This window comes from Lissotriton vulgaris, chromosome 3_1, assembly GCF_964263255.1.
Source record: "Lissotriton vulgaris chromosome 3_1, aLisVul1.2, whole genome shotgun sequence".
NCBI classification, from domain to species: Eukaryota; Metazoa; Chordata; class Amphibia; order Caudata; family Salamandridae; genus Lissotriton; species Lissotriton vulgaris.
Window position 1 is genome coordinate 716,570,252 of NC_141689.1, and position 20,803 is coordinate 716,591,054.

Sequence of the window (20,803 nt, forward strand, 5' to 3'; positions counted from 1 at the left end):
AAGGGAGGATCCCCATCCCCCTTTCAACTGTCCCTTCTTGATTCGTTACCTGGGTTCCATTAGTTTAGTTTGCTATCTCAGAGTACACCACCCTTAGGGAACTGCGTACCTTTCTTTGTTGTTACTTTCCCGGGCACGTACGCTGGACCCTTCCAAAATAGCCCTACTTGTCCCTCTCATTTGTCAAAAAAGAGATATTTCATAGTCATTAAGCTTTTAATATTATTTTACCCATTTTGTGTCAGGATGAGTTATGCTTTGGCTTTTAAAATGGTTGGTCTTCAAACTATATTGTATATGTGCTTATTTCCTAGTTTCCTTTTGTCGTATGTACAGTGCTGTTGGGTGAGACTAGCAAGGGTTGCTTTGCAGAAATATATAATGCCACTTTTTAGCAGGACAAGGTGGGGAATACACACAGTTCGTTTTGAAAGCACTCCTTTCCCTCTTGAGCTGTAGTAAAAGCAAGAAATCCACTGTCTGGTGCAAATTGGCTGTAGCCTTCTTTCAGCTACCTCTATTAGGACAACGTTACATTAACTTGCCTAGGCCTACTTACTGAAAAGGAAGTACGTTAAGACAAGATGTCTCTTCACATTTATCTTGTGCATCACAAACCTCCCAAACAAATCTTGAAGGAGATGAAGTAAAAAGTAGAGGGGCCGCCATCAAACCCCGATATCAAACAGGTTTGATAAATCTAAATGTTCTACAATTGCATTTTAAAATATACTGTTAGCATAAACATACTACACAAAACAAACTGCAGATTCATTTTATTGAGCTAATGACAAAGTTCAGAGTTTGGCTGACTTCACCACCAGAAATTGTGGTCAGCTAATGTAATTGGAGATTATGCACTTTGGTTCATGCATTTACATACTCACTGTATTGCAGGCTATACTTCTGACATTTTAGGAGGGAAGGGAAATGCTAAAATACTGATAGGCATATAGATGTGAAGAACAAAGTACACCCTTTTAAGATACAATGGTTTTAAATGTTAATGTATAGCAGACATTTGGCTTATCTTTACCTAGTCCTAATAGTAGTTGGGTCTATCTCACAAATAACACACACAAATTTCACTTTGTCATGACTTTTCACACAAAAGGTTCGGCTAACATTAAGTAGCAGTGTGAAAAAGTGCACTTTTACTGCTTCTAAATCAGTTAAGAAGGTAGTTTGATTCACCTCAGTCATGTTTCTTGCCCTGAGCTGCACCCTCAGGGCAGTAGTGGCTGTGGTGGACACTGGAAGGTCACATTTACTATTCTAATTCCAGTCCTAGAATATTTGGGGAAAGAGCAGTTTTCTCCCAAATATTCCAGGAGACATGTTTACTTTTTTATCTCCACACCTGGGAAATTTTAGGAAAAGGTTATATCCAAGTATTTTTAGGAAGGGCTGAAAAGTAGTCATTTTGAATTGGTGAAAGTGCTACCCTGAGGGTGCAGCTCCGGGCAAAAAAACTAGGAATAATTTTGATTCAACTGTTGATAAACATGTCCACATAACTACTTGATAAAGAGAAAGTACTGACGTCTTCTATAAAATTATAAACTTTGTTTCCCATCACTGGGGTACACCAAAGGGAGTGCTGCAGGGATGACTGTACACATCATTAACTCAAATGGCAATTGTAAGACAGTCTAGGCTACATTAAAGACTTCCAAATCTGCTCGCCCACTGGATCATGACAGCTTCTCGCTGCAAGTGCTCACATTCTTATCTGTAAAGGTAAAAGTTCATTCTTAAAGATGCGTTTAGCAGTACAGCTCTGTTCTGCAGGGCGTCTCTCCCCAGTCATATAGAACAAACACGATTTTCGTGCCAGAGAATATTTTATTCAGCAGCAGTTAATAGTCTCTACATTTATATTTTTCAGGTCATTGCCAGCGTTTTGCGAAATTTGTCTTGGAGAGCGGATGTGAACAGTAAGAAAACTTTACGTGAAGTTGGAAGTGTGAGAGCGTTAATGGAATGTGCTTTAGAAGTTAAAAAAGTAAGTCACACATTGTGTTTGTCATACATGTTAAATGTATTTACATTACCAATATTACTATTTATTAGCATTTGCCTTTCATAGGTGCACATGCTTTTCATATTAACCTCCTTAATGCAGTAGACTACACATTTGCCACATTACTTCCATAGTGCAGAGACGTCAATGGGCCGATGCAAGCGCCAGAAACATTTTCTTTTCATGTCACATCTCAAGTTTAATTTTTTTCTGTTTGCTGTGATGCTCATCACTGTAAATAAAATGAAAAAGACTGCGCCATTATGCATGTTCTGATTTTACTTTGATCGCTGCTCAAGTGGCATAACTGCCCCCAGAACCGGGGAGGAGAAACCCGGTAGACCTAGGCCCTGCAATCTTTCTGCAACGGGGGGCCCACCCAAGCATTGGCACATACCCTCACCCTAAAGATCCGACATTCTTCTCTAAATCCCTTCCCCCTACACTCAAATTCCTTGCAGACCTCAGTTTGGCTACAATCACACACTTATCTCCCATTTCTTCAAAGGAAAATTCTGCAATGCGCAGCAATCCACAAAAGGTCTAGCACTGCTGTTCCAGCATTTCTCCTGAAAGAAATTGTACCCCACTTGTGTGACCGGGCTTATCAGGAATTGAGGGGCCTTTGATATTCTTTTTAATCCAGCACATTTTTGGTTTGCCATACTAATTGTCTTTAGAATCATTGGAGGGTGTCTTATCTGCAGATTCTTGAGTAATGTCCTGGAAAGGAGTAGGACAGATCGTATGGGCTTCTAGTAGAAACAGTGGGAGTCACTACATGGCACAACACAAGAGAGAATTCAGCTGGCTACAAGTGCATTTTGCAGGCTTGTGCGCTTTCTGCAAAATAAATATACTCCTAGTATTAAGATAAATTGAGGAAAGCCTATCCTTATTAGTCTGTCCTCTTAATAGCAATTCCATTCTCTCTTTCTTGTCATGGGTTGCGCTATTTTTGCCTGCTGCCTGTCATTTATCCTTCTCATTTTAAGTGTGCAGGTTGCTCTTTTTGGGATGTTTGCCCTTTCTCTCTTTCAGCTGCAAGTCTTGTACAAGGCTCTGCCCCATGCCTGTCTCCAAGATAATGTTTACCTCTCCAATTGCAGGCTTCTCCCTTCATGAAAATGGAGGGAGCTCAAGGGCCACTGTTCCCACCGTGCATCCCACAGCATGTTCATGAAGCTGCCTGTTAAGTAACTCCCTACTGATACATTCATGTCGCTCCCTTTATCAACACCAACATATGTGGCTCCCCAGCACGAGATGTTGCTGTCAGCAGGACTATGATTTCACTAAGTGCAGTGATGCCGACGGCCACATTGCCAGGTATGCTAGGGGCCTTGCTGTGTTAGACTGTTCTCAGTCGTGTGGCAGCTTTCTCCTAAGGCTGAATCTTTATCTCAGTCTCTTCTGAAGCTGCCTCTAAGTACCTCTGGCAACCCTCAACCTGAAAGTTAAGTCTGGACCAGTATAGAGCCTCCTAGTATTTCTAACTACCTGACCACTCCCATATAGCGCTCTTTTTAATGGACATCATCCTAGACTAGGGAGCCTAGTCAAATGTACATCGAGTAACAAAGTTAAACCATGGTCTGAGACTATTATTTATGTATAATCATCCGAAATGGATCACCACTGAAGAACATTGTTTATACTATAAAAAATGAAGCAGTTTTAGAAGTAAAGAGAATCCATGGTTTCCACTGTGTCCATTAGCTTTTGTGGAGTCCCTTTCCTCTTCCCGAGTAGATGAAGCTTTTTTGATCATTGGGTCAAAGCACCAGTTTATTGGCACATTCGTGTTTAATTTGTGTCCAGGAGTTTTCTCATGTATACTTGCATCCTTGCATTTATTACTGGGCTTCTTCTTATGGGGCATATTAGTGGGTTAAAAAAATGCTGATCCTGCGCTTCAAAGGTCTTGGATGCTGGACCCCATCCCCTAATTTTGTCTCTTGCTTAAGGTCTCAAGACACCATTTGCCATTCTTTTTCACCTTAGTTTTTAAAACCTTGATTAAACCATGTGGTCGAACCTCCAACGAGCTAAATTTTTTCTGATGGAAACTCAGGAATGAATGGGGAGTTATTCCTTATTTGCGATTAGCAATTTGCTAATCGCATATAAGGAATGTGTAGGAATCGCAATTCTTTTTGTGATTCCTACATGAATCCCGTTTTGTGAGTCTGTAATAGCGATTCCTTATGAATCGCTATTCTAGACTCGCAAAACGGGTCTTTGATGAATCAGTATCATAGTGAAGAACCACCCAACCCCAAAATAGGACCACAGATATGTTAAAAGGCGCTCAATACTGAAGCGTGATACATGAATACCATAAAGTGTGCCTACTGGCAGAAAATGACAATGCTGTGGATGCTTTTTCTATACCTATCCATTTTAGGTACCTCAAATAGAGGACCAACGTAGTTTCCTTGAAAGTATACCTAGGAGAGTGAAAGAAGCAAGCCCTCCAGAAGACGTGATGTCTATACACAACATTTCATAGTGTACTGAACACATTGATTCCAGTCTTCAAGCTGTTACGACGTTTTTAAAGCATAGCTGTTAGCTTTAAATGGTCTCCCTGGCCCTAGAAGGAAGACTATTGGGTCAATTAACCTCTAGTGAAAAGCCATTTTTGCAATTTTTCTTGAATAGGGTGTGATATGTAATCATCCGAATTGTGGTAGAAAGTATGATACATCTGTAGTATTCACTGCTTGGTCGGAATAGGTTTCCTATTTTAGATTACTAGCTCCACATTTGCAAATTATGAATTAAAAAGGGTGAAGAAGACCGGAGCAAGTGAGTGCACCGAGAACTATATACAAAGGAAAGACTGGTAACTCCCAACATGAGGGACTCATTTAGAACCAAGAATGAAAGAAGCACTATCCGATGGATACAAAAAATTACAAAGGTACAGTAAGAGGATTTCCATCTATGTGACTTGTGTGTAAGAATGCACAACCTGACATATACCTAACAACGCAATTCATGTTTTTATATCTGTGTATTTTGAAGGGCAGCCTTCTTGGCATCAATATGGATTTATACACCGAGAAGCAGTCTATAAAGCACATGAAACCAATATGTGATAATTAATAAATTTCATATCTACATGGCAACTATATGGGATCCACTTAGGGCCTTGTCACTAATTAGGAAAAGCTCATTGAGAAACGGTCTACAAAGGGAGATACAGTTAACACTGGAGGATCATGAACTTCGCATTTGAGAGCCTTTTAACAACTATATGGTTTTTCATTTTACCCCTATCGTTAAGTAGGTGACTACAGGTAAGTACCCCCTTCCTCTTGGCTGATGAGCTAAAAAGAAACCCAAGTAGGGTAAGTTAGATCACTGATAGTTCCACATATTCACTTTCTATGCATTCACATTTGCATCTTTAATTACATGCATTTTAATATATATATAGTTTTTCTTTCTTTTTATACAGTGTACTGTGTATATCTGATAGACTTCTAGCTGCAGATTCCTTACCTTAGAATATTTACCAGGCATCAGACTGGATCCAGAAATAGTTGAGCTATTCCACTGCATGCTGGTAGGTGGTGTCATTTGGCTCCGCTAGTGGTCGACGTCTGTACCAGAAGTGATGTGCGTGTGGTGTATATATATAGACGCCACCCTAGTGTGATGACCTCCCTTCCTTCTTTTCTGCGCCATCTGCATAGATTCAGTAGAGCTCCCGTCAGTAATTTTATTGTGTGGATTTTTTTAATGTTTTGTTGAAGATAGTGTGCCATTTTTCCTACTTAATTTTACGTAATGTCCCCGAAGAAGCTCACTGGGTTCAAACTTTGTAGGGCCCGCCATCCACAGGTGTCAGTTACAGGCCCCCACTTCGTGTCTCTGATGCTTGGAAAGGGACTATGAATCCTCTGCTTGCACAAAGTGCCAAACCATAAACCCCAAGACCCTTGTTGAGCGGCCCATGAAGCTCTTAGTTGCTCGCAATAAGACTCCACGTCCCTGCAGGTCCTGTTCGTGAGTGAGATATCAATACTGCTCCTGGAATCGTTCGTGTCGATCCCCGCCGCAAACCCAAACTTCTTCTGGTGAGTCTCAAAAGTCAAAGTGCTTTTATACATTCTTCGGACATCGTGAGAGAACTACCCACAAATCTAAGCCAATTCACAAGTTGTTACTCTACAGCCAGCTTCTGACACTGGGTCTGCTCCACACAACCTCGAGTTTCCCAGAGCAACCCCTGCTCAACTCCATGAATTCTATAAGGACATGAGCCTCATGTTTGAGCAGCCAAACCCCTGTGGGTGCGCCTTTGGGACCCATGGGTTAGGGAGGGCCTTGAACTGGGGCTCACACAGTGGGTCCACTCTTGGCTCCAGTCGACCCCATGGGATCTGCTGGTGGATCCTGATCACCTCTGGCTGTGACTTTGCAACCTCTTCCGGGGATTGCCGGTCCCAATGCTTCTGAACCCATTGTGATTCCGGATTCCAAAACGGAGCAGGACTGGTGTCACCTGACATTGGCTCTGGCGCCAGCCATTCCCACATGGCCTGAATTGGAGATGTAGCCCATTTTTCCTGAGGGGCCTGCTAAGGAACACGAAAAGAGGGGATCTGAGGATCCCTATGGGTATTCCAACCACTTAGCAGAGCTCATTCCTGATGACACCTGGTACTAGACTTGGCTAACGCCAGTGGCCTGGACACCTCACTCCTTTCACAATGGCGGCTGAGGTCTTTAGTTTACCCTCTTTCCACCATTGGCACCCAGTTGGTAGCAGTATTTGATGCCACCTTCACCATTGACATGCATAACTTCATGCAAGTGGATACTTCAAATCGACCAGCGAGGCTATGCACTTCCATTCCAACATACCCAGCCATTGTCCTCTGATCGACTAACTGAGGACCATCTCTTGGTCTTGCAACAGGAAGTTATGGCTTCTCTGGCCAAAGGAGCCATTTAGAGGCTGAAGAAAGATGGAAGCCTCTGGCCTGTATTAGATATATGCCCTCAACTATTTCCTGAAGAAGGGAAAATCCAACATGCTCATCTTGGCTCAGGTCTTATCTGCCTGCCTTTAAGCCTGGAGACTAGATGGATGATAGCTTTGGACTTGCAAGACTCTTACTTTAATATTTCCTTCCTTCCAGCCCACAGACTGTACCTGGGGTTCATGGTGTGCCACAAGCCCTTTCAGTTCGCTGTGCTTCACATTGACTTCACCAGCGTCCCTCGGGTCTTCAACAAGGTTATGGTGGTGGTTGCAGCACATCTGCGGAGGTTAGGGTTCTAGTCTTCCCCTACCTCGACGACTCGCTGTAGAAAGCGGAATTCCCCCAGACAGTAGTCTCCTACCTCCGGCAGACCTCCTGTATTCACTGGGGTTCACTATAAATGTGCTGAAGTCACACCTGGCTCCGTTTCATCTGAGCTGTTCTAGATATAGTGCAGTTTCGAGCTTATCCTTTGCAGCAGAGAGTCCAGGATATTTGGACTATGATTCTGATGTTTCAGCATCTATCTGGGATTTCGGTTAGACTGATTCTGAGGCTGCTGGGCCTAATCACCTCTTGCATTCTGGTGGTAAAACATGCCCATTGGCATATATGGGCTCTGCAGTAGGATTTGAAGACCCAGTGGGAACAGCATCAGGAGAATCTCTCTGACCAGGTCCGGATATTTGGTGGGTACTGGAAAAGCTCTACAGTGGTGGCCCACAGACCGCGATTGGGTCAGTGGCAGTCTTATTTCCCTTCCCCACCCAGAGGTAACAGTGGTGACAGATGCAGCACTTATGGGTTGGGGCAGCTATTTAGGAGAGGTGGCTATCAGAAGACTGTGGTCTCCTGCAGAGTCTCAGATGCACATAAACCTGTTGGAACTGAGAGCGATCCGATTGCCATTGAAAGCCTTTCTTACTTTCATCAAAGGAAGGCTAATTCAGGCGTTCACAGACAACACTACTGCTGTGTGGTATTGCAACAAGCAGGGTGGATTGGGGTTGGGGACCCTGTGTCAAGAGGCCCTGCATCCCTGGAACATCAGGCATTTTCCTGGTGGTTCAACATCTGCCGGGTTCTCTAACACCAGAGCAGATTAACTCGGCTTTCAATGCCTCGCGGATCATGGATGGCTTCTCCATAGTGAGGTGCTTCAAAGTCTGTTCAGAGAGGGGGGCACCCTGGGTTAGATCTATTCTCCATTGCTGATTGCGCACATTGTCAGCACATCTGCGTGCTGCAGTTTCCAAACCGGTCCGGTCCTCGGATGCTTGATTCCGTTCTGGGAAGGACATGGCTTTTGTAGTTCGGACTGGACTGTTCCCATGGGGCACAGGGTCAGAGCTGATTTGCATATCGCCATTGTCTAACCCAGGGTGGTGTGGAGTGCAAAAAAACGATGGATTTGGACCCAGATCTTTAGACTGGGGTGAATGTGTGACATTGATCCACATTCTGTCCATCACCTGTTTTGTTTGCAATTGCCGCCATAAGTGCGCTGGGGATGCTCAGACGTGGGTCCCAGGCACTCCACACCACTGGAGTCAAGCTAGCCGGGCTGATGAGAGGTGTTACCTCGAAACCGGTCCGGTCCTCGGATGCTTGATTCCGTTCTGGGAAGGACATGGCTTTTGTAGTTCGGACTGGACTGTTCCCATGGGGCACAGGGTCAGAGCTGATTTGCATATCGCCATTGTCTAACCCAGGGTGGTGTGTAGTGCAAAAAAACTATGGATTTGGGCCCAGATCTTTGGACTGGGGTGAATGTGTGACATTGATCCACATTCTGTCCATCACCTGTTTTGTTTGCAGTTTCCAAGGCAACACGTGCTCAGAAACACATTTCATTTGAAGCTCAGGACTCCTGTACACTTTTTTGCCAATAACACTACTCTCAACGGCAGGGGCCAAGTTATCTTATTTCTCCCTGGTAGGGCAAGGGGATTCTGTTATCCTGAACTCCTTAGCATGAGTATTTGCCCTCCGATCAGGCTGCCCCTTCGAGAAGGTCTCCTGTCACAGAAGCAGGGCAGGATTCTTTATCCTGAAACTGTCCACTCCACCTACATGCGTGGAGATTGACCAGCGGCAGTTGATTGTGTGACCTCTCTCCCAAAGTGTGTGATCTCATGTTGGCAGCCAGACCCCTCTCCACAAAAATCATTTATGTTGGCCGATGGGACACATTTTTGGCTTGGTGTGCAACCAAATCTGTTAATCATTTGTCTGCACTCTTGTCTGAAGTTCTTTGCCTTGGACACATTTGAGGAGTACAGTTCCACCTTCCTGCGAGTTCTGGAACAACCTTCACTGCTCAAGTCACCTGTTGCGACTCGATCCCTTGAAGGTTTGCAACAAGTTTCCTCCTACGACCTTCATCATGCCCTAATTTGAACCTCACCTTTCTCATGTGCTCACCATTTGAACCAATGCACAGCTATCCTCTAAGACTGCTGACCATCAAGACTGTCTTCCTTGTGATTATCACATCAGGCAGGAGTGTTAGCAAATTGCAGGCGCTTTCTGTTAGTCCCTAGGACATTTACGTCTTCCCAGACAATCTAGTTCTTGAAACCCAAGCATCTTTTTTGGCCAAAGGGGTTACACCTTTTCACGTCGGACAGAACATCACACTGCCTACCTTCTTCCCTCCCCCCTCATTCTACCTAGGAAGTGGAGAGACTCTGCTGCCTGTACCCTATAAGAGCATTGTCGTTCTACATATATCATACAATAGAATCCCGGGTGGATGATCAACTCTTTGTTTGGATTTGCAGAAACGCAGAAGAGGAAGGCAGTCCAGAAAAGAACCATGTGTCAATGGATTATCGCATGTATTATGATTAGGGCTCCCGGTTTTCCGTTTAAACAGATTTTTACACATAGTTACAGACGGAAAACATTTATTCCTTTGTCTGTATTTAAAAATAGAAACGGAAAAATACTTACCAACCGCTTTATGGTGTCTATGTGCCCCTGTAGAAAATCAGTGTCTGAGGCGCACAGGGGCCAACGAAAGAAATCTGAAACTTGCCTCTGCGATGTCCTGCAGATTCACCCCTCTAAATCACCCCGCCCTCCCGAGTCTGAACAAAGCACTCTGCTGCCAAGTGAGACTGATCTGTTAATGAGCGAGCCACTCCCTCCCAGGCAGCAGCAGGCCGAAAGTGCTTATCAACATTTATCAATAAATCAAACACTATTGACCATGCCAGGGGGTTATTTGCCCCCCCCTCCCCCCCCCCCCCCCCAGACATCCTGTCAACACCATGACCAGTGTCATCTGTTGTCTCACCATCAGCTTGTAGTAACTGCCTGTCTGGAGGCATAGTTTAAAGTGCATTTCTTTGTTGATCTACATGTAAAATGAAAGGCCCATCAAGAGAGCTTGTTTAAGGAGTGCCTGGCACCACAGCGAGTTTATGGCTTCATTAACCCCCACAGAGTCTGGGGAACAAAATCTTTGTACATCTTCACTGTAAGGGTCCTGGCTGTCAGCGGCAGCAGAAGCCATCCTAAAATGAGTTTGAAACCAGCGTATTGGGAGGCTGTGTGAAGGGGGGGGGCATAGTTTTCTTAAGTGTCCGTGGCACCTTTGCTAAGCCATTCTTCACCGCAAAGAAGTTTTTGCAAAAACAGACAGATCGGGCGGTGTCCGCCACTTGACATCGGAGCACTGTAGATCAGAACCCCGAGGAAGACAGCCATGCAACTGAAAGTGCACGTGAACATCTGCACGTCACAGGTACAACAGCGCCTGGTTCACAGCTACAGCATGGAGCCAAACACAGCACCGAGGTTAATTACATGGTGGCAAAGGCAAGCATGCAGTTCAGGTTCATTGGCACACCGGTGGAGCGAGGTGCAGCGCTCTGCCCAAGCCGTCGGAGTTCCCATGATGCAGTGATCACCTGGTAATGCGCGCTCGAGCACTCGGGTGCGAGGCGTAGAGGACACTGGAATGTGGCCTCTCCCTGGAGAGCAATGCTCGCTCCCAGCCAAGCACAGAGCCGTCAAATGGAAATTTAGGCATGCAAATGAGTAGATATTGCCACATCTGAAACCTAACCCTAGCGACTGTCAGCAAGTGTTGTCTCGAGCAATGCTTGAATGCTAGCCCTCGTGATTGTTCGTCAAAGCCCAAGCCGTAGTTCTTTCTTTTCAAATACATGGACAATCTTAAGTCACTGTACTTTACAGACCTTGCAGGTAGTCTGACTTGCTGCTAACTGCAGCATTTTTAGTACACATGTATAACCACACGAATACTGAAGGGGTGAGGAGGACACAAGGGTGACTTGTTGAGAAGCTCTCAGCATGTAAAAGCTATATAGATGTCTAATCGTTGACGTTCCACATTTTTGTAGCCTGATCCTTAATTGTATTGAGAAAGCTGGAGCCATACAAGTGCATTAAACTTGGTGGCCTAAAGTGTCAAGCTGTGGGCTCTGTCTTTACATTTCTTTTTATTAATTATATGGCAATGGTTGTATACATCAACCAAAAAGGTGGTGGGTGGAGGAAATGAGAGTAGTAGATTTGGAGGGACTTGAACGTTGCGTTCAATTAGCATTAGTGAGGAGTACAGATAGTGAACCACCCGACTTGCCTGGTCATCACTGCTGTGGGAAAAACAGGAAGAAATCAGGAATCTAATAGCACTGTTTACGTTCCTTGATTTTCACTCCGCTTTATTTTCTAAGCCGCACAGCAGGAATTAAGTGACTTCTGTGGGGCTAAGAGTGGATGTAACCCTGCAATAGCAAAAGGATTGTGATGTCACCTTCACTACCCATAGCACTGGGGTGAATTAACAACCATGGATGTGAACATATAGGCTCAAGTCTTGGGTTTGCATCACCATCCCATGATTCTGACCAAATCCCTTAATTTCCCAGTGTCTGCAAAAATGAAAATTACCTTGTGTAATCAAACTGTTGCATGCCGTTAAGCACTTCAGTACCTTTGATGCAAACTCGCACGATAAAAAAAGGCAAAAAGTGTGCAATGTCTATTTAAATAAATGTGAAAAAATACTAGCTGCAGCGTCTTGTTTTGCTTGCCACAGAAATAAATGCAGATACTTACAGATAAAATGATACAAAAATAAATATGGATAAATACAGACGGAAATGTGGAAAAAATAAATACCATAAAACCGGGAGCCCTAATTATGATCTGTTATGCAATGGCCAAGAAGCACCATGAGGGCTTGAGAGCTCATTCTACCAAAGCTAAAGCTGCAACCTCATTATTAGCTAAAGTCTCAGTTCTGGAAATCTGTCAGATGGCTGTGTGGTAATCACTCCACACATTTGCCAAACACTATTGCCTAGACAGTCCGGTTCCAGAGAGATTGCATTTTGCCCGTTCGGTTCCCCAGGACTTTTTAGTACGAATCGTTCACTGACCCACCTGCTTTAGTTTCTATTCTATGGTAAGGAATCGGCTGCTAGAAGCATCTATTAAATGAACAAGTTTCTTACTCTCGGTAATGCCTTATCTGGTAGAGACTATCTAGCAGAAGATTACTGACCCTCTCATCCAGCCCATTCTATGGACTGTGCGTAATTCTCGACTGCAGAGATTCTTCAGGACGTCACCTGGCACACTGGCCATTCTTCCTCAGTTTGGCTTTATGCTTCTGGTTTGGAATAACAGTCAAGTACTGAGGTCTGCGTGGTGGGGTGCAGTCTATGTAGGCAGCATGCACATCACTTTTAGCACAGATTACACCACCTACATGCATGCAAGGGGATTGCAGGGTGATTGCTAAAAACAAAATCCGGATCCTGTCTCACAACTGCGTAATAGTTTAAGGGAAGGAATCTGCTGCTAGATACCAGATAAGGCGTTACCAAAGGCAAGTAACTTGTCCACCAGGAACCGGGGGCACTTGATAGTGCATGAAGTTTACAGTGATAACAAATGAGTGTGTGAAGAGTGAAATGATTATGAAAAAGTAACAAACTTATATCTCAATTATTTATTACTTGTAAGTGCCTTGCAAGTACTATACATAACATCAAAACTGGTTTAAGAACCTTAGGCCTTAAATCTTAAGTGAATGTTTTTATAGAAAACTCCACGAAGGCAGGGATTACTATAACCATGAAGAAAACCGGAGTCCCTTTTTGGGCTTATAAAAATCTGCGGAAACATGCAGGCAATTGTTAAAGGATGTTTGAACCATTGTTCGTGCGTATGCATCCATAAATTGATTTTTACCCTTGACATGGTTCCCCTCAGAATAAAGTTAATTATCTTATGGGGATCCACATGGTCTTTTTAAAAAATAACAAAACTGGATTAATGTGCTTAGCCAGAATAACATTTTCATGACGAGCTCCCAACAGATGGTTGAGCCCATTCGAGTAGTATCTACTAACTCGAATGAGGAGACATCTTTGATTACGCATGCCACTATTAATTGTGGGTGAGCTGTCCTCTAATCCAGTGAAGTAATAGGAGATTCCATAAATAGGAAATTCCCAGTTAGAAGCCCACGCACTCTTATTTGTTACATTATAGCTGAATCTGCCATACTGGTGGAGGGTCCAGCTCCAGAGTCCACCAGGAGGAAGACTAAGGTGAGTGTTGTTATCCGAGATAATGACTTTGGGTTTATCACATTTAAATTTAATGCAGTTTCTTCTTTATCCAACTGAAGACATGTCTGGAAAGTCTCCTGAGTGGTGGAAGGATTTTCTGCAACAAATACTGTAATTTGTATCTCATCCTCATAACACATAATTTTGAGTCTGAAAAAACAGACCTGTGAAGGCTGTGGGAGTAATGTATATGTTAAAGACTCTTGGCTTAGAGATCAACCATGGGGGGCTCCACAAGTAATATGGATAGCTGAGGACTGAAAAGGAGGCATAGAAACCTTACTTTGTCTTATCAATGAAGGAGCAAAGCCTTTTACAGTCTTGGTTAAAAATACCAAATTTAAAGAGGGTGGCAATCTGTGTGAAGCATTGAGGCTATATTGACTGCAACCAAGAAGTCCATCAGAATTAGGGCTGCAGATCAAGATTGAGTCTGAGGTTGTCAGTAACTGTCACAGTAATATGTGAAGTTCTGAATTTGGACTGAACCAAATCTAAATGTGAGTGTGACTCTAAATAATTAGATACTTGTACTTTGATTTGTTTTTCAAGAATTTTAGAAGGTAGTAGTAGAGCTCATATAACATGAATGCATCATAAGAATGCAGGGTCTCTAGATATATATATATATATATATACTAGCAGCCCGCCCGACGTTGTCCGGGGGCAATCAGGCTTACAGCGTAGCGCTCCTCCCTGCGCTCCACAATCCAAGGGCCCCTAAGCACCTCCTCAGCCCACCGCGGGTGTCCGATGGCAATGAGGCTTACAGCCCGCTCCAGTCACCGCTGTTCACCTCTCCTCCCCGCTATCCTGTCCACCGCTCCAGTTTACCGCTCCTCCCAGCCCGCTTCAGTCTGCAAAGGCAATGATGCTTACAGTCCGACAAACTTTACCGGTCCTCTCCCAAAGTTTACCGCTCCTCCGTTTGACGTACCTCAGCCCGCTCCAGTCACCGCTGTTCACCGCTCCTCCCCGCTATCCTCCATTTTCCGCTCCTCCCAGCCCGCTCCAGTCTGCAAAACTTCACTCTGTTCACCACTCCTCCCCGCGCTCCTGATGATGTCAGCACGTTAGCGCACACGGCCGGCGCTACTTCGAAGGGACTACCTTTTTTGTAAGGTATATTTTTTAAAGAAGGTATATTTTTGGGGGGTATATAGCCTATGTTACTCTGCACACCCTGCCAATTCCAATGATGTATTGGGTGTTTGGATTGACGCTATGGTTCTCAAGTTTACCTGCCTCAAAGGTTCCCATTTCTTACTTTATAATAGTAGTATAGATATATATATATATTTTTTTGATAATGAACTTTATTAGTTTTATAAGAACGGAGAGACATTCATTGGTTGCAGTTCAATAAGTATTAAAAAGGAACATGACAGGATTGATTGATGACAAAGATAGGCCAGTCCAACAGGGTCTAACACAGCAGTTCATACAGTAATTACAGCGTTACATGGATTAAAAGGAAGACAGATCATCATGGTGGCATCATATTAAACCATTTACCCCACACTTTTTTGAATAGGTCAGGACATCCCCGGGCTTCAAATAAGGCCTCTTCCTGGATCCCACACCAGTCTACTCCCCTCCTCCATCCCTGCACAGTAGGTGCCTTGGCCTGTGACCTGTGCACTGCTATGTCTCTCTTGGCCACCGCCACCGCTGTCCCCAAAAGGCGCTTGTCCATCCTAGAGCCATCCAGGCCATCAAAGACCCCCAACAGCATACACATTGGATCATGTGGAACCTCCCACCCCAAGGCCTGTGTAAGCTCAAACTCCACCCCCCTCCAAAACAGCGCCAGCGCCGGACAACACCATACCATGTGGTAAAAATCGGCAGGGGCAGAGGCACATCACGCGCATGCTGGAGAGGGCTGCAACTGGGCCCGGAATAGACGTGCCGTGGTGAGGTATGCCGCGTGGAGGTAGTATAATTGGACCAGGCGCAGCTTGGAGGATGTAGTCAAGTATTTGAGCGCCATGAGGGCATCCCTCCAATCTGTCTCTTCAAGGGTCCCCGCCAACCCTCCCAGCGTGCCTTGAGCCGATCTAGGGAAGCGGGACCATTATTCAACAGGGATAGATATATGTGTGATACTCCCCCTCTGCCCAGGTTCCCCATCATCACCTGAGCCTCCAATGGGCTAAACTCTGGAAGGGAGACAGGAGGTGAGACATGCGTGTAGAGGGCGTGTCTGAGTTGCAGGTAGTGATAGAGTTGGGAATGAGGAAGAGCGTGGCGCTGCTGTAGGTCTGCAAAGGAACGGATGTGATCCCCACCCAGACATCCCCGAGCACTGAAACTCCAATGAGGTCCCACCTGCGGAACCGGTACAAAAGGGGGTGGTGATGGACGGAGCATTTGAATCAATCAAACACTCACACCCAGTCAAAAGATCTGGGTTTAATCCATCACCGTTCTTTAGCCCACTCTGCCACCCCAGTTCAGACATGGCTATATGCAAATCAGTCTGACCCTGTGCCTCATGGGAATAGTCCAGCCCGAACTGCCAAGCCATGTCTTCCCTGGACCGGAAACAAGCTTCCGAGGACCGGTTTCTGGCATTCCAGCCGTCTTCAGCCCGGCTTGCTTGAATCCAGTGGCAAAGTGAGCAAGGGACTCGCGTCTGAGTATACCCTGCCACACTTATGGCGGCCAAAAGCGGTACAAAAGGGGGTGGTGATGGACGGAGCATTTGAATCAATCAAACACTCACACCCAGTCAAAAGATCTAGGTTTAATCCATCACCGTTCTCCTGCATCCAGGACCCATACCAAAGTGGCGTCTGTCGAGTGAGTTTTGTGTCGCACCTCACGTGATGTAGGGCCGTGTGCCAGGCTAGAAACACCGTCCTGGTGACTATCGCCTGTGGCACTGGACTACCATATAAAAACGTCTGAACCTGCGAGAAGTCCAACACACTGAGTTCCACGTGATAGGCTGGGTCGGACCAGCCGCCTGCATACCAGTCGTGGATGACGATGAGTTTCGTGGCCAGGTAGTAGAGGCGGAGATTGGTCACCCCCATACCTCCGTGAAAGGGGGATGCGACAGTGTGCCAGGGATAAGTGTGGTCTCCCGCCTCCCCAAAGAAACCAGGTGAGGACGCTGTCAAGCTCTCGAAACCAACTACCCGGAAGGTGGACCGTGATGTTCTGCAGTATGTAAAGGAAACGGGGGAGGACCATCATTTTGAAGAGCGCACTTCAGCCTAGGGGGTTTAGGGGAAGGATGTGCCATTTCTTGAGATCCGCCTTCATCCTGACGGCCAAGGGCGTAACATTCAGGGCCCATTCAAGCTCCGGTAGAAGAGCTACCCAGACGCCAAGTGCCTCCTTAGGGGGATATCCGACTGCCAGTCATAGCACTCTCTAGAGGGATGCAATGGGACCAGAGTGGACTTTGCCGCGTTGAGGCGAAGCCCAGAGATTAGCTCCTAATCCGAAAGGACCAGATAGAGCAGCACGTCGTCCGCATAGAGAGCTATCTTGTCCACTTGGCTCGAGTCCCATGCCCAACTCCGAATAAGTGGGTCCTGTCGGATGAGTACAGCCAGGGGCTCCATTGCCAACGCGAACAGGAGTGGCGAGAGAGGACACCCCTGACGCGTGCCCCTTCGGGGTGGGAAGGCCTCGGAGAGCTCTCCATTAATGAGTACACGGGCTCTGGGGTTAGTGTAGAGAACTTTAATGAGATGGCGGAACGAGGGACCGAAACCCATCCTGTCTAGCACATCTTGCAGGTAATCCCAATTCACTGTGTCAAAGGCCTTCTCGAAGTCTATGAAAAGAAGGGCTAGGTATGGGGTTAGCCGATCACAATGGGCCAGAGCCAGGTGGAGATGACGAATGAAGTGGCTTGTGCCTCTAGCCGGCATGAACCCGCACTGGTCGGGGTGGACCAGTTCCTGCCGGAGGGGTCGGAGCTCTGAGCCAAGACAGTGGCGAAGAGCTTGATCTCCGTGTTGATCAGCGAGATCAGGCGTTAGTCTGCACAGCTCAAGGATGGCGGCTGCATCTTCGGAATAACCACTATTGTGGCCAAATCCGACTCAGGTGGGAATGTGCCAGTCTCCGCCACATGGCGGAAGAGGTCCAGCAAGTGGGGGGCCAAAATATGTCGAAAGGCCGCGTAGTACTCTTGAGGGTACCCATCGGGACCAGGCGTTTTACCGTGGTGTAGGAGCGAGATGGCGTCCTGGACCTCATCCAGGGTGAAGGGGTGGTCCAGAGTGTCCGCAGTCTCCTGAGAGAGAGAGAAGGCAATCTGGTACCAGTTCCATCCAGCAGAGCGGCCAGAGGAGCGTCCGAGGGACGTTCAGCTTAGAGGTGCACGTAAAAGGTAGCAAAAGTTTGTGCTATGGCCGCGGACTTCAACTTGGGGGGTCCCATTGTTGGAACGGACCTCAGGAATAATACGGTTAACTTTGGGATGAGACACAAGGTTGTGGAGGAGCTTGCCGTTCTTATCCCCCCATCCATAAACGCGAGCCACCGACGAGCGCCAGAGCATTTTGGCCGACTCCAGCGAGATCTGACTGATCTCCTCGCGAACTGCTGCTAGTTACCGGGAATAATCCCCCCGACCGCAAGAGAGTTGGGCAGCTTCCAGCGGCGCAGCCCGGGATTCCAGCTGCGCGAGCTGGGCAGTCTGTTCCGACCGATTTGCGTGGACCAAGCCTCTGGCCACTCCTCTGACAATGGCCTTGCCTGCCTCCCACAGCGTCCCTGGTGAGGGAACCGAGCCCGCATTGGAGGAAAAATAGTGGCCAAGTGATTCCACTAAGTCCGAATCCTGCAAGAACCAGGGGTTCAGCTGCCAGACCGCTCGTGGACCCGTCGGATGAAATCCCAGCCGGAGGGAGACGGGAGAATGATCCGAAATCACTCTGGGCAGGATCGCGGCGCTAGAGACCAGCTGGCAGTTGTCAGCCGGCATTAGAAGGTCAATGCGGGAGTGAGTATGGTGGGCTGCCGACGTGTGGGTTTAACTATCCTCGCGGGGGTTCCAAACCCGCCACACGTCGCAGAGACCTAGGGCTGAGGTCCAGCTTGACAGAATCTTAGCGGAGGTGACACGGGCCTCGGACGAGGTCCCTGTCGTATCACGCAGGGGCTGCAGAACGGCATTAAAGTCTCCCCCAACCACCGTAAGTCCCTGCGGGAGGGAGGAAATCACTTGTGTAAGATGGCGGAGTGTCGGAGGCAGGAGTGCAGGGGGGATGTAAAGGCTCAGGAGGTGTATGGGGCGTCCTTCTAAAGTACCCGAGACTACCACATAGCAGCCCTGCACATCTGTGTCGGCGGTAGTCAGGGTAAAGGGAAGGCCTTTCCTAAGCAAAGTAGCCACCCCCCAGGAGCCCCGTGTGAAGCTAGAGTGCCAAACCCTGTCAAAGCCGTATCGGGCCAGGAAGTTGCATTGTGTGCCCAGGAGGTGCGTCTCTTGGAGGAAAAGAATGTCCGGTGTGTGGCGGTGGGCAGCGCGGAGGACAGCCGTACGCTTGATGCGGTCTAAGAGGCCTTTGACATTTCAGGAAAGGATGTGGATTGGTCTAGTGAGAGTGTGCGTCATCGGAAGATATGGGATGAGGAGGGACGGATAACCACATGGGACCACACCCAGCCGGGGGAGGGCATCCACCCAGAAGCAGGCTCCGAAAGGGGGCAATGGAAATTGGTGATCTGTTCGTCAACTGTGAAGGTCAAGAGAGAGGAGGGGGCACGACTGCCCGCAGCCATTCCCAATGGCGGCCCGTAGGCGGCCAAAAATAACAAACTGGTGGAGGCAGTGATCTGCGCGTCAGCTGTGGTCCTACCTGTGAGACAAAGCTACTAAGGAGAACTGCAACCAACGGCCCATAGGCGGCGAAACAAAACAAACTATCGAGGGGCAACGGTCCCCTGTCCCTCCCAGCCCAACCAACTCCCCCCACCCTACACTTCTGAAGTGGAAGCATCTGTCGCCCCAAAACCCCCCCAAAAAAACTACCTTCCCCCCCCCCCAGAGGTGATACGCAACTCCAAAACGATTAGCAACAGTCAACCAGGAGCATGGCTTTGGAGGACCCCCCTCCATGTATACGGATGCATGCCCACATTAACAGACATGGGATAGGTAGCGAAAAGTCACTGAATAGTTCAGAGTCCGGATGTCAATGTGAGGGTAGACTCTAAAACGATTAGGTACAGCCAGTCAGGAGCACGGCTGAGTCGGACCCCCTCCCTGTATACGGATACAGGCCCATAAATTGAGAAGCATGGAGTGGACATAAAAGAGCACAAAACAAATCAAGTCCAGGAAGGCAGCATAAAGGTAAACCCGGGCCAAGTCGCCCAGCAGAACCAAGGGAGACCCCCATTCACTGGGTCGAGGATAGGCTTGACAGTACAGGTCTGGAAGGGTAGAGCGCAAGCATACAACTGGGAACACTGATCACTCCCCCCTATCCCCCCCCCCCCCCCCCCCGAACCACGGATCACAGGGCTCCCAGAGAGGTCAGAGTCTGACAAGGCCCTTCGTCAGGTAAAGTCCAATCCAGGGGCGCCACTCATGTCGATAAGGGAAGACACCATCGCAGGGGAGGAGGTCCCCTGTTTCGAGGCCTGACTCTGGGAACGCCGGGCCATGCCTCCGGCAGCCGAGAGCTCCGCCCCCGGCGGGCGCCCCGTCGTCTGGATCCAGTTCGGCGCTTCTGTACCATGGGCGCCTCCAGTCGAGGTTGGGCCGTCGTCCTCGGGACAGGCACTGGGGTCACCCCAGGTAGGAGGGGCCGTTCCTCTGTAAGCCAGGTCCATGCCGCCTGAGGGGTGTCAAAGAAGAAGGTCTTGTCCTGGAAGCACACCTTCAGGCAAGCCGGGAAGAGGAGTCCATACCGAAGACCCATGGCCCTGAGTTTCTGCTTGACCTCATCACAGGACCGGCGTTGTGACTGCACCTCCTTTTAGTAATCCGGGAAGACCAGGATCCTGGAATTTTGGAAATGTATTGGACCGTGCACCGTTGCGGCTTCCAGGATCGCATCCCTGTCTCGGAAGTTAAAGACACGTAGGATAATGGGGCGAGCGGGAGCTCCAGGAGGGGGTTTAGGAGCCAGGGAGCGGTGGGCTCACTCCACCGCAAACCAGGGGGAGAGTTTCTCTTTAGGGATCCA

At 47.4% G+C, this 20,803-nt stretch overlaps 1 protein-coding gene across 10 annotated transcripts in view; it reads left to right on the forward strand.

Moving 5' to 3' along the window:
• The window catches only part of APC (APC regulator of Wnt signaling pathway), an 831,398-nt gene that overhangs the window by 769,557 nt on the left and 41,038 nt on the right, over nt 1–20,803 (forward strand). For all 10 annotated transcript variants that reach the window (XM_086961019.1, XM_086961023.1, XM_086961027.1 and 7 more), the window contains one exon: nt 1,889–2,005. In XM_086961019.1, the coding sequence (XP_086817145.1) occupies nt 1,889–2,005 (117 nt within the window). The remainder of the gene's footprint in view (nt 1–1,888; nt 2,006–20,803) is intronic.